This window comes from Natator depressus, chromosome 6 (genome assembly GCF_965152275.1).
Source record: "Natator depressus isolate rNatDep1 chromosome 6, rNatDep2.hap1, whole genome shotgun sequence".
NCBI lineage: Eukaryota > Metazoa > Chordata > Testudines > Cheloniidae > Natator > Natator depressus.
Genome location: NC_134239.1, coordinates 107,770,340 through 107,786,912, shown reverse-complemented (window position 1 = coordinate 107,786,912; position 16,573 = coordinate 107,770,340). Strand labels below are relative to the sequence as shown.

General features: G+C 38.2%; 1 protein-coding gene across 5 annotated transcripts in view; it reads right to left on the bottom strand.

The window, feature by feature from the left end:
• Nucleotides 1–815: 815 nt before the first annotated feature.
• Nucleotides 816–16,573, bottom strand: part of EML1 (EMAP like 1) — a 192,944-nt gene continuing 177,186 nt past the window's right edge. For 2 of the 5 annotated variants that reach the window (XM_074956224.1, XM_074956222.1), the window contains exons 18-24: nucleotides 12,409–12,476; nucleotides 9,913–10,001; nucleotides 9,326–9,423; nucleotides 9,116–9,203; nucleotides 8,829–8,924; nucleotides 3,376–3,506; nucleotides 816–3,076 (exon numbers count right to left, since the gene is read on the bottom strand). In XM_074956224.1, coding sequence (XP_074812325.1) covers nucleotides 2,951–3,076; nucleotides 3,376–3,506; nucleotides 8,829–8,924; nucleotides 9,116–9,203; nucleotides 9,326–9,423; nucleotides 9,913–10,001; nucleotides 12,409–12,476 — 696 coding nt within the window. In that variant the 3' untranslated portion in view covers nucleotides 816–2,950. The remainder of the gene's footprint in view (nucleotides 3,077–3,375; nucleotides 3,507–8,828; nucleotides 8,925–9,115; nucleotides 9,204–9,325; nucleotides 9,424–9,912; nucleotides 10,002–12,408; nucleotides 12,477–16,573) is intronic. The other 3 variants (XM_074956226.1, XM_074956225.1, XM_074956227.1) reach the window with 3 other exon arrangements.

The window sequence follows — 16,573 nt, the reverse complement described above, 5'->3', positions numbered from 1 at the left end:
CTTGTTGGTATGAATTAAAAAAAATCATCCTTTTATTATTTCCTTTCCCCAACCTCTACCTACTTGTCTGTCTGTCCTTAAACTGTAAGCTTCTTGGCGTCAGGACAGTTCTTGAATGTCTGCAAAGCATCTAACACAAAACAGGCACTACCATAAACAAATACATAATAAACAGATTTGAGCAATGGTTTAAGTAAAAAGTAGCTTATTAAATTGAACAGTATTGTACTTTTCATAGATGATAAGGCCAGAAGGGATGTCTGTGATCATCTCATCTGACCTCCTATATAATACAGACCATAAAAAACATTAACATACAAATCTGTATATCTTCTAAGGAATGAAAACCTGGTCACATTGAAGTCGAAGGAAAAACTCCCATCAACTGCAATGGAGCAAGATTTCATCCAGAGAATTTAGGTAACTGCAATCCAATTATCCTAAGCCTGATCTTTCATGCCTTATGTTCTTTGCCATCAATCATTTCAAAGGAAACTATACTTTTGAGTCAGTTCTTTTCTCCCATTGCAGCAGCGTGTCTTTTCCTAGCAGCAGTATAAACAAGTCAAGTCCTCCAAACAGGATGAGATGTTTCTCATTCTGACAGATACTTGCTAGCACCAGCTGGAAAGGAGAAAAGAAGCTTTACAAATAAGAATATGTAAAAACGAACAGGAGGGGAAAATGAAGCCAAGCAAAATATTCATTTAAAAATAGGCTATGTTTTAAAGTTCTGGCTTATTTTTTCTTTTGTTTTTATAATCAGAAGCAAACAGGAAAAAAAGGACATATTCCTGAAAGCAGTGGATATTTGCCAACTTATCTTTGTCATTTCTTTATTCATAGAATTTTGGAAAACAGTATTGTAAAAACAGGTATGATTTTGAGATTTAATATGTTGTCATCTGACAAGTTTCAGACATATGGCGTTTGTTTTAACCAAACCTAGTAACTAAACAGTTTGGAAATTTTGTGGCCCCAGAAAACAAGCTGAATATACCTCTTCATCAGTTTGGAGGAAAGTAGTGATAATAATTAGAGTACAGAACTTAAGCATGTATATGGATCATCTGGAAAGTTTGCATATAAAGACCATCTCCCCCACTGTGGGATGATATTCCTTTTAAGTTCATATCTTTAAATTCATATTTACTGTATGAAAAACATCTCTCTTCCACAATATAAAGAAAGTACAGAAATAAACAGCAGAACTTTGAAATGTTTTGTTGTATTAAGGAGTTAGAATCAATAAATAAACTTGTAGTTTGAAATCCTGGTCCTCTTGACTTTCACCCTATATGAACACAGTATTGGTCAAATCTTCAAAAGCATCCTCTATAGGTATGCAAATAATTACATACACAAAAACTCAGATTTCATTCCCCAACAATCTTTTCACATCTGGTTTGGAATTTAAAAATTTATCCCATTAAGTGAAAGCAGATCACAGTAAAGCTTTAATATAGAAATGAATTTATGTTAAATTGCACAGGAAGGATACATCAAAACAAAGCACTTTAATACATGATTTATTATTGTCCTGCACTTTCAGTATAGCAGGCGGCAATGTAATAAAAAAGGTTTCAAAATTCATTGATTCCATTTCATTTAACCACTCTAAACAAACAACCAGTGTTTTAGAGTTCAGAGAATTAAAATGTTTACTGTCCATTACAAGCAAAACTTTAATATTAACTTTTCAGAGTCTGCTTATTATTCTGCTCTTTTAAATTCTTTAGATACATTCCTCAAGGTAAACAATAAATTTCAATCTGTTTCACAATCAAAATTGATAAGGCCTTTTTAACCATTTTATACCACCTCCACTATTACTTCATTGCAAAACACAATCTTATGTCATACTATAAATATCCATCCATGCACAAAACACAGGGGCCAGAAGTTACACATTAATATTTCATGTAGGCTTCCAATGCTTCCTTTTCCCTCTGCAGGTTTATGGTACATTTAAAAAGATATCTTTAGACTTGATCTACTTGGTCTTAAAATACAAATATACAATATCCATAAGCATAAAAAAGTAAAGCCTAGATTGCCTTACCATTTATAATGAACTGCTAAAATCTTATACATGTACAATATAGCATCATGCTGATTAATATACATATTAGTTAAATATATTAACCAATAGTGGGGATGTGGTCAAGTTTTGCTTTTTGTTTTTGATAAGCAGTTGTTCATATACAAGTAAAAAAGATTTTTTTAATTTAAGCTTACACTGAATACATGAACTAGATAAACACCTTTAAACCCTTTTGAGATATTCAAGTTAAACTGGAGTATAACCTGCTGATTTGAAAGAGAATGCAGTTCCTCACTGGTGGAATTTAAAGATTTGTTATTCACAAGAAAATGCAAATTACTGAATTCTAACATTCACATTTTCATATCTAACATGTTAATTATTGTGTGTCTTCTAGCTTGGGTTATTCCTTTAGTATGAATTCATCACCATCCATCAGAAACCTCAGTGTTGCCATAGATTTTTCTAAATAGGTAGATATACAGTACAAAGTGTAGACAGTGAGACAATTAAGCATGTATATACAGTATTCTGAAAGGCATTTTTGTGACCATTTTAGTAGAGTTTGTAGAAAACAGTTAAGATAGTCACCAGTTCCACTGATATCACTGTATTGAAAACTTTCAAGCCACATTTTTTTTATATTAAACTTGTACTGCTGCATATATTGTACAACAAAAGAAAAATATAGCTCATTCTTTAGGAGTGATACCTAATGAATCACTAAACTGAGTAAGATAACCAGCACAGGGCTTAATTTTCCTGAGGTCTGTAAGAATTTTTAAACAGAATCACAGTGACCAGGCTAAACTGCAAATGTACTGTTTAAGTTTTAAATATACAGTTTGTACAGAACTTCTGTGCATGGTCATCTCATGACTGTGTGTGTTCACACCGATGTTTCCTCTAAATGACTCGCCACTGCATAATACTTGTATCTTTTCCACCTGTGGAGATGAGATGGGTGTCTTCACACAGAAAATCTACATTAGTTACATGACTACTATGTCCACCATACACATGGCTTGGAGCCTGGAAAATATCAATACAGGATGTTATTACTGCAGATAAATAATATACATTACTGTAACAAATATTTAATTATGTATAGCATTCAAACTACAATTAAATAAAATTGTCACCTTATTTCTATCAATGAAGTCAGATTATTTTAAAATGCAGACTTCTATATTAAAGTGCCAATCCACACTTACACATATAAGTAGTCCCATTGATTTAATGTTGGGTTTTTCGACACTCAGCAGAGGAACAAAAATTCCCATGTTTGTAAAGGTTTGCAAGATTGTACTCTATCAAAGTAAATATCTTACCCTAAATTGTGAACACGGATAAGAGAAGAGATGTACTTTGCCAAAATCATCCCCTGTTGATAGCAGTTTTCTCTCATGTGATCGACAGACAGCATTGATGTCTGTTCCATCTGAACCTTCTGGCCATACACCTGAAAACATGTAGTGACTAATTTAATATTTCTGCTACACATACAGAACAGAAATGTTAGCTAAATTTTTTGTTATGACATTAATGAAGAGGCCACCTGTTTAAAATCAACCAACCTCCAAATCCATCAGAATTACTAGTGATTCAGGCCCTGACTTAAAAGACCAAATACTTAACTTTAAACATGTGCATAAGACCCAAAATCTGAATGGCAATGAAGCACATGCATTGCATTAGTCCTGTGCTGAACAAGGAGGATGTAAGCAGTGTTTTGCTGAACTGGGGCCTCAGCTGTAAGCCTTCAGGTATTATATCATAATATATGTGTACATAAGAGACAACATAAGAGACAACAACAGGAGGTACAATTTTAAACTACTGCTTTTCCCCTTCCCTTCTCCACAATTTACAGATAATGAATGACTTCTTATATAGTTCACAGATAGGAGGCTTTTTAAAAAGGTACAGCCACCAGGTTCTCCTCACTCAAATTCATCCTAAAACCCCACCTGTGGTGTTTACAAGAATTATACCATTAAAAATAATAATAAAGTGACTAATGAACGATCAAGAAGATTTGAGCTTGTTATAACTGAATTATCACATGCTTTTGTTACGATAACCCTTCTTCCTCATCCCAGTCCCCTATTGCTTCTTGGTCTCACATATTATGTCACCTCTAAAATTAGATTGTAAGTTCTTCAGGGGAAGGATAAGGTTATTGTGTTTGGTCTGTAAAACACTTGCATGCTTTTGTGTGCTGTAAAAAAATAATAAAACAGGTTATGGAAAATTAAATTTTCTTTTTATACAGCATTGTGTATAGCTATTTGCTGCTTAAGTTTTTTAATGTTTTTTGTACTTTAGATTTGATCTACTCCCCTACTCAGCACAGAGGTTGCTTAATCATTTGAGAGAGTCCAATGTTGTAGTCAGATGTGGTTTTTTGTTTTGTTGAGCATTAAATTATTATGACATTCAGTGTTTAAGAGCAATTCCTTCCCCCCCACTTATAAATCTGCAATGACTTCAGATATATGGAAAGGAAGTGGTTTCATGTTTTTAATCACTGATATACATTTTATTCTGTATAGCATCTTTTATACAAACTCTCCCAAAACAGTTGAAAGGTTTAATGTAAACAATATAATAACAAAGGAAAATACTGATCCCCCAAATTCAATTGACTTCAATGAGACTCTGTGCAGGAATATCCCTTTGCATGATCATGATGTAAAAAATAAATAAAGAGACATATGCAAAGGAAAAACAAATGTACTTTCTTCTGGGATAAAATTATGAACGAGGTTAAAGAAATTAAGTTAAGAAGTAGAGAAAAGCTGTTCTAGATGCTAGTGCTGACAGAGAGAAAGCTTTTGCACCAACAGAGTCAAAACTATATTAAGATAGAGAGCTAGCTAAGGGGAGGAGAGTCTGTAAGACAGGCTGGATAGAGTTAATGGAGGAACTATAGTATAAAAACCAAAGATGGCAGTTTTGAATCAAATCCTGAAGTGAACTGGCAACCAGTGGAGTTAAGTGGGGGGTAGGGGGGAACACAGTTATCATTTGTTGAGATACATGAAAAAGGCAGCAGATGATTTCTACAAATCTGATATATACAAACTATTACTTAGAGAATCCTCATTTTAAAATATGCATCATTTCAGAATATACGAGCCTTTGAAGCTAAGCACCAAGGCTCAGATTTTTAAAGCTATTTAGCCATTGTTGCACTCAGCATCACAACACCTAAGTGATATAGGAGCCTCAATCTCATTTTCAAAAAGGATTTAGGCACTTAGCCTACATTTCATCAACAGTTGAAAATGCAATTGAGGCTCCTAAATCAGTTAGCTGTTGCAATGCTGAGCGCAGCAACACCTAAATAGCTTTAAAAATCTGGACCTAAAACACTAAGGCCTGGTCTACACTATGGGTTTATGTCGAATTTAGCAGCGTTAAATTGAATTAACCCTGCACCCATCCACACAACAAAGCCATTTTGGTCGACATAAAGGTCTTTTAAAATTGCCGCTGTTTAACTGCCCTCCCTCCTCCCAATAGCCTCCTCACCCAGATGTCCAAAAACGTGGTGGGGGGAGGCTCCGGGCACCCAACCACTCCACCCCAGTGGACAGCCCAAGCAACAAAAGGCTGTCATTCAACAAGTTTTGAAGTGGCCTTTTCCTTCCGTCCTACCTTCTTCCCACACCCCATGCGGGATACATTGTGAGTTATCTCCCTCTTTTTATAATCAATTAATAAAGAATACATTGTTTTTAAACGATAGTGACTTTACTTCCTTTGCAAGCAAGCTGTGATCGAAGCAGGGAGGGTGGGTGGCTTACAGGGAATTAGAGTCAACCAAGGGGGCGGGTTTTCATCAAGGAGAAACAAACAGAAGTGTCACACGGTACCCTGGCCAGTCATGAAACTGGTTTTCAAAGCTTCTCTGATGCACAGCACTTCCTGCTGTGCTCTTCTAATCGCCCTGGTGTCTGGCTGCGCGTATTCAGCAGCCGGGCAATTTGCCTCAACCTCCCACCCCGCCATAAACGTCTCCCCCTTACTCTCACAGAGATTGTGGAGCACACAGCAAGCAGCAATAACAATGAGAATACTGGTTTTGCTGAGGTCTGAGCGAGTCAGTAAACTGTGCCAGCGACCCTTTAAACGTCCAAATGCACACTCTACCACCATTCTGCACTTGCTCAGCCTATAGTTGAACAGCTCCTGACTACTGTCCAGGGTGCCTGTGTACGGCTTCATGAGCCAGGGCATTAAGGGGCAGGCTGGTTCCCCAAGGATAACTATAGGCATTTCAACATTCCCAACAGTTATTTTCTGGTCTGGGAAGTAAATCCCTTCCTGCAGCCTTTTAAACAGACCAGAGTTCCTGAAGACGCGAGTGTCATGAACCTTTCCTGGCCATCCCACGTTGATGTTGGTGAAATGTCCCTTGTGATCCACCAGTGCTTGCAGCACCATTGAAAAGTACCCCTTTCGGTTTACCTACTGGCTGCCCTGGTGGTCCGGTCCCAAGATAGGGATATGCGTTCCGTCTACAGCCCCACCACAGTTAAGGAATCCCATTGCAGCAAAGCCATCTAGTATGACCTGCACATTTCCCAGAGTCACTACCTTTGAAAGCAGCAGCTCAATGATTGTGTTGGCTACTTGCATCACAGCAACCCCCACAGTAGCTTTGCCCACTCCAAATTGATTACCGACTGACTGGTAGCTGTCTGGCGTTGCAAGCTTCCACAGGGCTATTACCACTTGCTTCTCAACTGTGAGGGCTGCTCTCATCTTGATATTCTTGCGCTTCAGGGCAGGGGAATGCAAGTCACAAAGTTCCATGAAAGTGCCCTTACGCATGCGAAAGTTTCGGAGCCACTGGGAATCATCCAAAACCTGCAACACTATGCGGTCCCACCAGTCTGTGCTTGTTTCCCGGGCCCAGAATTGGCATTCCATGGCATGAGCCTGCCCCATTAACACCAGGATCTCCAAATTGCCGGGGACCGCGGTTTTAGAGAAATCTGTGTCCATGTCCTCATCACTCTTGTCACCGCGCTGCCATTGCTTCCTCGCCTGGTTTTTCAGGTTCTGGTTCTGCATAAAGTGCATGATAATGCGCAAGGTGTTTACAATGGTCATAACTACTGCGGTGAGCTGAACGGGCTCCATGCTTGCCGTGCTATGGCGTCTGCTTGGGCAATCCAGGGAAAAGGGCGCAAAATGATTGTCTGCCGTTGCTTTCACAGAGGGAGGGTTGACTGACGACATTTACCCATAACCTGCGACAAATTTTTGGCCCCATTTTGGATAGCTACCCACAGTGCACCGCTCGGAATGTCGACGCTTGCCACGCACACCGCCGAATTAATGTGCTTAGTGTGGACACATGCACTCGACTTTATACAATCTGTTCCCAAAAATCGACTTCTATAAAATCGGAGTAATTTCGTAGTGTAGACATTCCCTAACAGTGTCAGGGACTCTCAAACCGTAGCCCTAAGAAGCTGAAATATATTAACAATTCAGTGGCAGTTGTCCATGCAGAGCAAATAATTTTGTCATCTCAGAATAATACACAGCCAGTCATCTTTGACTCGGTCTTCTCTCTAGACCTGCATGTCAAATGCATATCCAAATCTAGCCACTTCTTCCATGATGTTTCCAAAATTCAACATTTTCTTTCTGTCAGTGTTCTAAAACTCTAGTTCAGGCTTTTGGCTGCAATCTCTTCCCTTTTCTGGGTCTCTCTCCAGCATGTTACCCACTCTGTTCCATTCAAAACTTGGCTGCTAGGATAATTTTTCTTGCCTGTTGCTCTGATCACATCACTTTTTTTTTTTTCAAATCTTTGCACTGGTTTCCTGTTTCATCATACCAAGTTCAGTATCTTGTCCTCACCTTTTAAGACCCTTCACAACTTTACCCCTCCTGTTTGTACACACTTGTCTCTTATTGTGTTATTCTACCACTTCCTCAGCTCCAATGATAACTGTCCTCATTTATCGAATTCTCCAACAACTCAATGACTTCTTCCACGCTACCCCTTACATGCAGAATGCCCTCCCTGAATTAATCTGTGAGGCAAGTACCTTCTTCTCCTTCAAATCCCTCCTCAAAACAAACCTGTTCTTTGAGGCCTACAAGAAAGCAGTCAACCACCAGTGATGGTTGATCACAGGGGTTTATTTTGTTTATATGTAAAAAAAAATTACAACCCCCAAATCAATGAAACAAACCAAAACCGTCTGGAACTGGAACACCTTATTTTTGTTGAATTTGTCCTCCTTTTCCTTTCTCTTTTTGTTCATTTCACTCACTTCTTATGAATGTCTCAATTTACACTATCAGCTCTTTGGGGCAGGGACTGTCACTGTTTGTAAAGAACCGTGTACAATGGGACTGGATTGTACACTGTTTATACAGCACTTAGCTCAAGGGAACTTGATCCTGAATGGGGTCTTTGGTGCTGTAGGAATACAAATACATAAATGAAAATTCTCTAATTGTAAAACATGGCTTCTAAAAAAATTGTAATTTGTCATAGCAGGTAGCTTGTGATTGGTTTTCACTTGTGTTGCAAATTAATAATTGTATCTAAAGCTACCAAGAATATTAAATCAGAGGTCTCCTGGATCAAAATAGGAGGACAGATAGTGATAAAAATTGTGCAATAGAAGTTTTATATTTGCACTTTGAAATCTGAATAGTAATGTTTCAAATAAAGATGACAGTCTGAATGTTAGCTAATTGGAAAAGCAAAGAATCATAAGTTTGTGAGAGGGAGAAAAAAACAACTTACCAAAAACATGGAATCCTAAAGTACAGGTGTAAGTAACCCATTCTATATCTCTAGTTGTCTCAACACTCACTACTTGTTTACAAGTAGAGGGGATCCCTACAGAAAGAGAAACAAATGATGACATTTTCAGTTTTTAAGCTGCATGGGAGTTGATTTAAGCTAAAAAGTAGCAACTAATTAAAATATATGTTCCAGCCTAGCAATTATATGATCTTATATCAATTAAAAATTTATTAGCTATCCTACAATCAACTCTGCACAAAGCACAGAAAACCATTGTTACTCACAGTATAAGATTTCATAGTCCCCTGAATTGGACACAAGGTACTGTGAATTAACAGACCAGTCCAAGTGAGTAATGAAGCTGGAATGACCCTATGAAGAGAAGTGTATTGTATTAATTCCAGTAACATAGCATATCCCAGTATATTAATATGTACTATAAAGTAAACATGCTTATTTGTTATTCGTGAATAAATAGTAAGGAGGTCACTTACTGAGCATTTGCCAATTCTACTGTATTTTCTCCCATTTTCATTAACACCATATATATAGATACAGTTGTCATGGGAACCTATCGCCAAGAAGTTTCCATCTATAAAAAAGTGAATTATAATTATACCCACAATAAAGAATTAAACTAATCTATGAAGTTCTAGTGTGTCATGGACAATGGGCATTGTTCTTAAAACTTTTATTAATAAATTTAAAAAAAACCAGAATTTTCTTCTTCTCCTTGTTTGATGGAATATGATTCACTGCAAATAAAACAGCAGCTTTATATAGCAAATATTGAAGTTAGACCTCATAAGGAAACTGAGAAAAAAGCCAACCTGAACATGGTACTACATGCACATCTAAGTGAGAGAGCTGATTTCTGCTAAACATCAAGATCTGAAGGGGCAAACAACAGGAAATTAGAGTTAAAGCCTCTGGGTAAAATCCTGGCTCCATTGACTCAGGAGGCTGGATTTCAACTCATGTATCTATGCCCAATTTAAATATATGTGAGGAATTTTAAAAATGAACCCTATATTGCATACAATCACTTCTTTTTTTAACAAGTAAGTAGAGTGTGTCAAACCTGGTGAATAACGCATTACAGACAGCTGTTCATTTCCATCTGTGTGTACAGTGACCAAATCTTTTGTTTCTGTGTCAAACACAAACCACCTGTTGTAAACACAGAAAAAGGCCAATAAACTGCTCAGTAAGGAATGCAGATCTACAGTAGTTTTAATCAACTGTTCATTACGTCAAAATAACAGTCTTCCATATGTTTTGCACTAAAAGGAAAAGAATAGGAAGGGGACATTTTCTGTGTTATTTGTAGCCAACTGAAAGTAACATTTTCAACAGTTGATAAACAGAATATCAATCAACTATTGAGGCAGATGTCTACATTCAGATTTTATTATCATTTTACAAATTGTCACTGGTTATATGCAAGTATGATTGATGTATACTTTTGTGTATCTTGGACCACATTCTTTAAGGCCCTTTTACAGTATTTGGACATTTAATTTAATTAAATGTAATTTAATTACATTTATATCTACTTTAAAGGCCAGAAAAGTGTAAAGGTGGCTTAGTGTTACTGAGAATCAGGACCACTATATATTAAATAAATAAAAATTAGATCATAATAAATCTCCTATGAGGTGGATTGGGGCTTTGTTATACATTGTTCTCTGGACATGTTTCTACAAATACTTACAACTATTTCACTTTGAAAATCTGCATTTCAATGCTGATTTCAGTTTATTAAGTATCAAAAATAAAGACTGCTCCCAAAACATCTCACTTTTATTTAGATATTAAGGCAGGGGTGGGCAAACTACGGCCCGCGGGCCGAATCCGGCTCATCAGGTCTTTGGAACCGGCCTGCGGGATTGCCCCCTGTGGTGCTGCAGGCCCTGTGCTGCTCTCAGAAGTGGCCAGCACCACGTCCCTGTGGCGGGGAAAAGAGGGCTCTGTGCATTGCCCTTGCCTCCAGGCACCGCCCCCTGCAGCTCCCACTGGCTAGGAAAGGGGAACCGCGGCCAATGGGAGCTTCGGGGGAAGTACCTGGAGGCATGGCAAGGGCAGCACGTGGAGCCCTGTGCCTCCCCCCACCCCGGGGCTGTGCAGGGACTTGGTTCTGGCCACTTCCCGGAGCGGCGCCACGTGGGGCCAGGGCAGGCATGCAGGGAACCTGCCCTGGCCCCAGTGCGCGCCGCTGCCACCCCGGAGCCACTTTAGGTAAGCAGCGCCGGGCTGGAGCCTGAACCCCTCCTGCACCCCGCCCCCCAACTCCCTGCCCTAAGGCCCCTGCTGCACCCTGCACCCCTGCTGCACCCCAACTTCCTTCCTTGAGCTCCCTCCCGAAGTCCGCACCCCTCCTGCACCCCAACCCCCTTCCCTGAGCCCCCTCATGCACCCCGCACCTCTCCTCTGCCCCAATCCCTTGCCCTGAGCCCGTTCCTGCACACTGCACCCCCTCTCACACCCTGCACTGCCTCCCGCACCCCAACCCGCTGCCCCGGCCCTTCATACAATTTCCCCACCCAGATGTGGCCCTCGGCCCAAAAAGTTTGCCCACCCCTGTATTAAGGGAAACATAGAACCAAATAAATTTTGCTTCAATACTTACTAAAACCACCTCATCAAATAAAAGGTATCTTAGAATGAAGTGCAAATATTTTAAATATTAGGAGCAAAATTCTGCCCTCAGGTACCCTTGAAGGAAAGGAGGGTTTTGTACTTAAGGCACTTTAGAGTTCTGGGTTCAAATCAAGGCTCCGCCACTGATTCCCTATGCGATTTTGCGTCACAGTTCCCTATATACAATGGGGCTAGTATTTCTTTTCTCCCTCACCTGTGTCGTCTATTTAAGTTTTAAGCTCTCCTGGCAGAAACTGTCTCTTTACTATCTATGTGCTTGTACAGTGCCTAGCACAATGCGGCCTTCACCAAAATTTGGTTGGGGGCTCTGGACATTACTATGGTAAAAATAATAAAACAGCATGTTAAATTTTCAAGCAAACACCTTTTGTCTTCTCCTGTGCTGTCCCTCACATTTGAGAGGAGGAGCTCCCCATATACATCCACAGAGCTACCTCATTATCATCCTTCAGAACCCTCCTTAAAACTCTCATTAGCTGTTATGCTTACACGAACAAACCCCTGAGAATGGTTAGGCTGCTGGTGCACTGCCACCACTGCTTTTCATGCCTACCAGTGCTGCCTCATTGTTTCCTTGTACTCCCCCATCCATCTGACTGTACCCATCAGCTGCCTCATGTCTTATACTTAGGTTGTAAGCTCTTTGGGGCAGAGATAGTCTTTCTTGATCTGTATTTGTATAGTGTCAAACACAAAGGGGTCCTGGACTAAGGTTGTTAGGCACTATAGCAATACAATAATAATAAACACCACGAACAATACCTTCAGCTCCTGTTGAATTCAACAGGAGGTGAGCATAGGCATCAGAGGGCAGAATTTGGTACTATTCGTTGGAGAAACAAGAATATCAACTTTGATTTGGTGAGATGGACAGATACCCACTGTTGATGGATACCCGCGCTTTTGTTCTTCTTACCTTCCAGTTAGTGTTCCTATTGCAACAACAGACCCTGAAGGATGAAAACCAGAAGACTGTGCTGGATCCTATAAGATTTCAAAGGAAGTATACATTTATAGCAAGAGACAGTAATAGTAAAAACACAATTAAAATTGCTTACTCAGTAACAAACTAAGCCCCCGCAGCCTTTGTGTAGAGGAAACTCCTCTTTTTATATTTGAGGAAAAAACGAGTACATTTGGAAATCCACTAAAAATTACCTAATACAGTGTTTCCTATATTCAATGCCACACTGTTTTCCTTTGTGCACAGTCTAACCTAAGATCTATTTGGCAAATAATTTCAGATAAAAAAAATTGAGAAAAAGTTGCTTCTGGACAAATCCCCAAAGGGGAAAGAGGTAAAATTAACTTAATAAATTATTCACCCAGTTCTAATTTAGTTATATAAATGTATAATCAGTAGATGGTAGTTGTTTACTACCAGAGGGTTGAGCAAGCAGTTTATTTTACTGCTGCATATATCACATGGCATGGAGTGCTGTAGTGGCAGGTCCTGACTTTACCTCTAACAACGCAGAAGGTATCTTTGCAATACCCTGCCAGTTACAAGTCAGTGGAAGTTTGAGTTAAATAATGAACCTGGGTCTCTCACTTTGATGTCTGATATTACAACATTTTCATTTGCATAAATGTTTAAGCATATTTGATACTATGTTGTTACTATGTATCTGGAGAACCACAATGTTTCACCTGCCATTATAACATCTGAAAAATATGAAAAGTAGTGGCTTACTAGCTTTATGTCACAATCTACAAAGAATGAGCTGTAGAATTCTACAGATTAGAGAAGAAAACTCAAGCATATAGTGGTTAAATTTTTTGGCAGATTTTTGTCATGTCATGTCAAAATTAACATGTATATGAAAGAGCTAAACAGGGAATAAAATAATAGTACCTCAAAAAACCCACATAATTTATTCATATTTTTATATTCTAGTCATTGCTCATACTGGAGTGAGTATGGCAGACCTGCCAACAGGTTTATCAGTTTGTAATTGCCTTGCCTGTGGTGGCTGGTTCTAAAGAGATTCTCTTTACTTTTAAGAGGCAGAGAGACCTATGTTTTTGCAACTTACAAACAAAATCATATGGATATTGGTAGCTAATATCTGTTGTTTCTATATTTATGAAATCAAATCATTATAGTAGCCCAAGTGTGCTCAATTTTTCAAGGTTCCTATAACCCAAACAAATGAGCAAATTCTGTGGTATTAAATTCTCCCTTACAAAAAACATGAGTTTAAATAAAGATTTTAATCTCAACAACACACTGCTGGTGAACCATAGTAACAAGAGTATTAAGACTGTCATTGTTATATAGTTTTTTCTAACACAAACAGGCAATAGTATCAAATGAAAGATTTATCCACTCCAGGTAAGAAGCTGAAATTCTGGTTTAATCAAGCAAAGAGTATTGGGATGACTGCCTTATCTTTATAAAAATTTGGCTAGATGGATTTATTTTTATGAGTTCTTGATTTCAATAGACTAAGTTGCTGTTATAGTTAAAATGTACCTCTCTCTCAAAAATCAAAATGACTAGCATGGATTTTCATCTCCCCAGTAATAAGAAAAATAATACTTATTTATTTAGTGTTTTATATCCTCAAAGGCCTGTCTGACTATTAAATTAATTCTAGCATTTACGCATAATTAGCCAAACCCTTAATCCTACTTTTGAGATGAGAGCAAAAAATAAACTAAGCTGTATCATGGACTGATCCTTACTCGTCTCTTTTCAGGACAAGGTTAGAAGGTTAAGGACCTGGTTTGATAGCTAGCGGAACTTGCTGCGCTTCAGAGAGCTCTGAGGAAGAACTTCATCTTGCTAACAGACTACTCAATAGATTATTATGGTGGTACGTTATAATATTCTATTGTCCTTCGCCATCAATACAATGACTTCTAAATGCCCCCTTTCTCAAAATGGGTCCTAAAAAAGGATATTAAGTAAAATTTTAAGTCGTTTCACCACGTTAGACCTATTTAATTTTCTCATTTGATCTTTTTCTCAAAACAAGAACAAGCAGCTCAAATATACTAACAGTAATCGCCAACCTTTTACTGATATATAGATATAGATATAGATATATAATATATATAAAATACAAGTATATTTTTATACTCAACAGAGTGAGGTATGAGGCACACAGAGTGAGGTATGAGGCACACATCAATATATTCAACTGAATACATGCAGTGACTTACTGATACAATGCTGACATACATTAAAAATACATATGCAGAGAGACCTCATGGATCCACTCTCCACTCCATTATATGTATACAAGTCTTACTAGTGTTATACCACAATGTAAAGAGTTTTTAAATTATTACTATGTGCCATTTCTATATCAATTTAAGTCTGGTTTGAAGTCTGATAAGACCAGAGAGGGGTATATGTTAATATCTTAATAGCCCAGGTCATAGTACAAATCAACTTTAACTTCTCTTAAGGGACTATTAAAATCTATTTCTTCACATTCCTGCACACTCCACTACAACAGGAAGCTTGTTTCCGAAGTTTATTCTTCTTCAAAATGCAAAATCAAAGGCTTAGGTGCCAGTTGTAGCATATATTTCCTTAGAACAGGTTTTCCAGGATCCTCTGTTTTGGTAGTTTGATTTGTAATTGGTCGTGACTTTTTAAAAATACGTTATCACAGTAAGTAAGTTTTTACCTAAAGTATATTGATTAATTTTTTGCCTCTAGGTTACAACACAACACAATTTCATGTGAGCAATAAGAATTTTGTCTCTCTCAAGAATAACTGTACTGTATCTGTCATTTTGATTTGGCCACTCCAAAGGCCACCTCCAGAGAAGCTTATTTTAAATCTTTGGAAATTCTCTTTCCATGAGAAGTACATTAAACAGTATAATAATCAGAAAGGTAGGGAACATGTAATGCCACTGTCATACCTAGAAGGTCTCCATCCTATCTCTCACAATGATTAGCTTTTGATTTTTAAAATCTGGACTGCCACTCTCCTTTTTAAATGGCTTGTTTCTAAGCTTATCTAGTACAGGCCAATTTGTCTTTATCTCCCAGGCACTGAACTGTAAACTTTCTGCAGTGTCCTAGTCCTCACAAGTGTAAAAACAGCTGATATGGTCTCTCCAATCAAGGCGGAAGCTTCCCCGTCAACATAAATTTAGGTTTGAGAATCTGAAAACTTATGACCTTGGTCAGACTAAATTCTAACTTCCACCAAGTGAATGTGACTAAGCAAGTATATGTTACTTGGATGGAATCCTGTGTGATGTGCTGTGGCTGAGATTTCAGTGTTAAATGTTCTTTAAATTGAGGCATACCACAGCTGTAATAAACACTCTTCATGTCATCAGACCAGATCCAACATATGCAAAATGATGTTTGTCAATACTCTCATTAGCTTAAACTGTGTTATGTAGTCTAGAAAGATACACAAATGTTATCATACACAATTGTATAATGAAGAGTTCCAATACATTATGAAAATCTGCAAAATTCAAGTAATATTATTTAATATGTTGTATAGAAAACATTTGAAAGAAAGTAAATATGTCACGGTGAAGCACCTGGTACCCTAGACAAAGGGAAAGACATGCCCGAAAACTGGCATCACAGTATTGGATAGGCCAGAACCTCACTGCAGACATGGTCAGCAATGTACATATACTTTATGAAGGGACTATCTGGGTACTGAACTGCTACCTTGAAACAACAAGTGAAAACACCTGTTCAACCAAGTCTTCATGTCTCCAGGCAATGTCTCTGAGAAGTTGCATATAGTAATAAAATGGTCTTTTTGAAGACCAAACTAAAACCACACAATTTATGAGTGTGAGAAGGATGTATCTGTAGCATCTCTTACAAGGTATACTACTGTAAAAAAAAAAATCAGAAAAACAAAGCCATTCTGCAGCAGCCACCTCGAGACAAAAGCCATTTTTCTGAACTAATGAAAAATTATTGCTTATGAAATAGGAACTTATCAAGCAGCAATGCCTCTTCTGTTAGTTCTTCCTCATCAGTCCAGGAAAAAATAGATTCCATTGCGAAGGAAAAGGGAGCAGATCCTTTCCCACAAAGAGCCAGGAAGTCAGTGTTCATGCTTCCACACATGTTCCTGCACTCC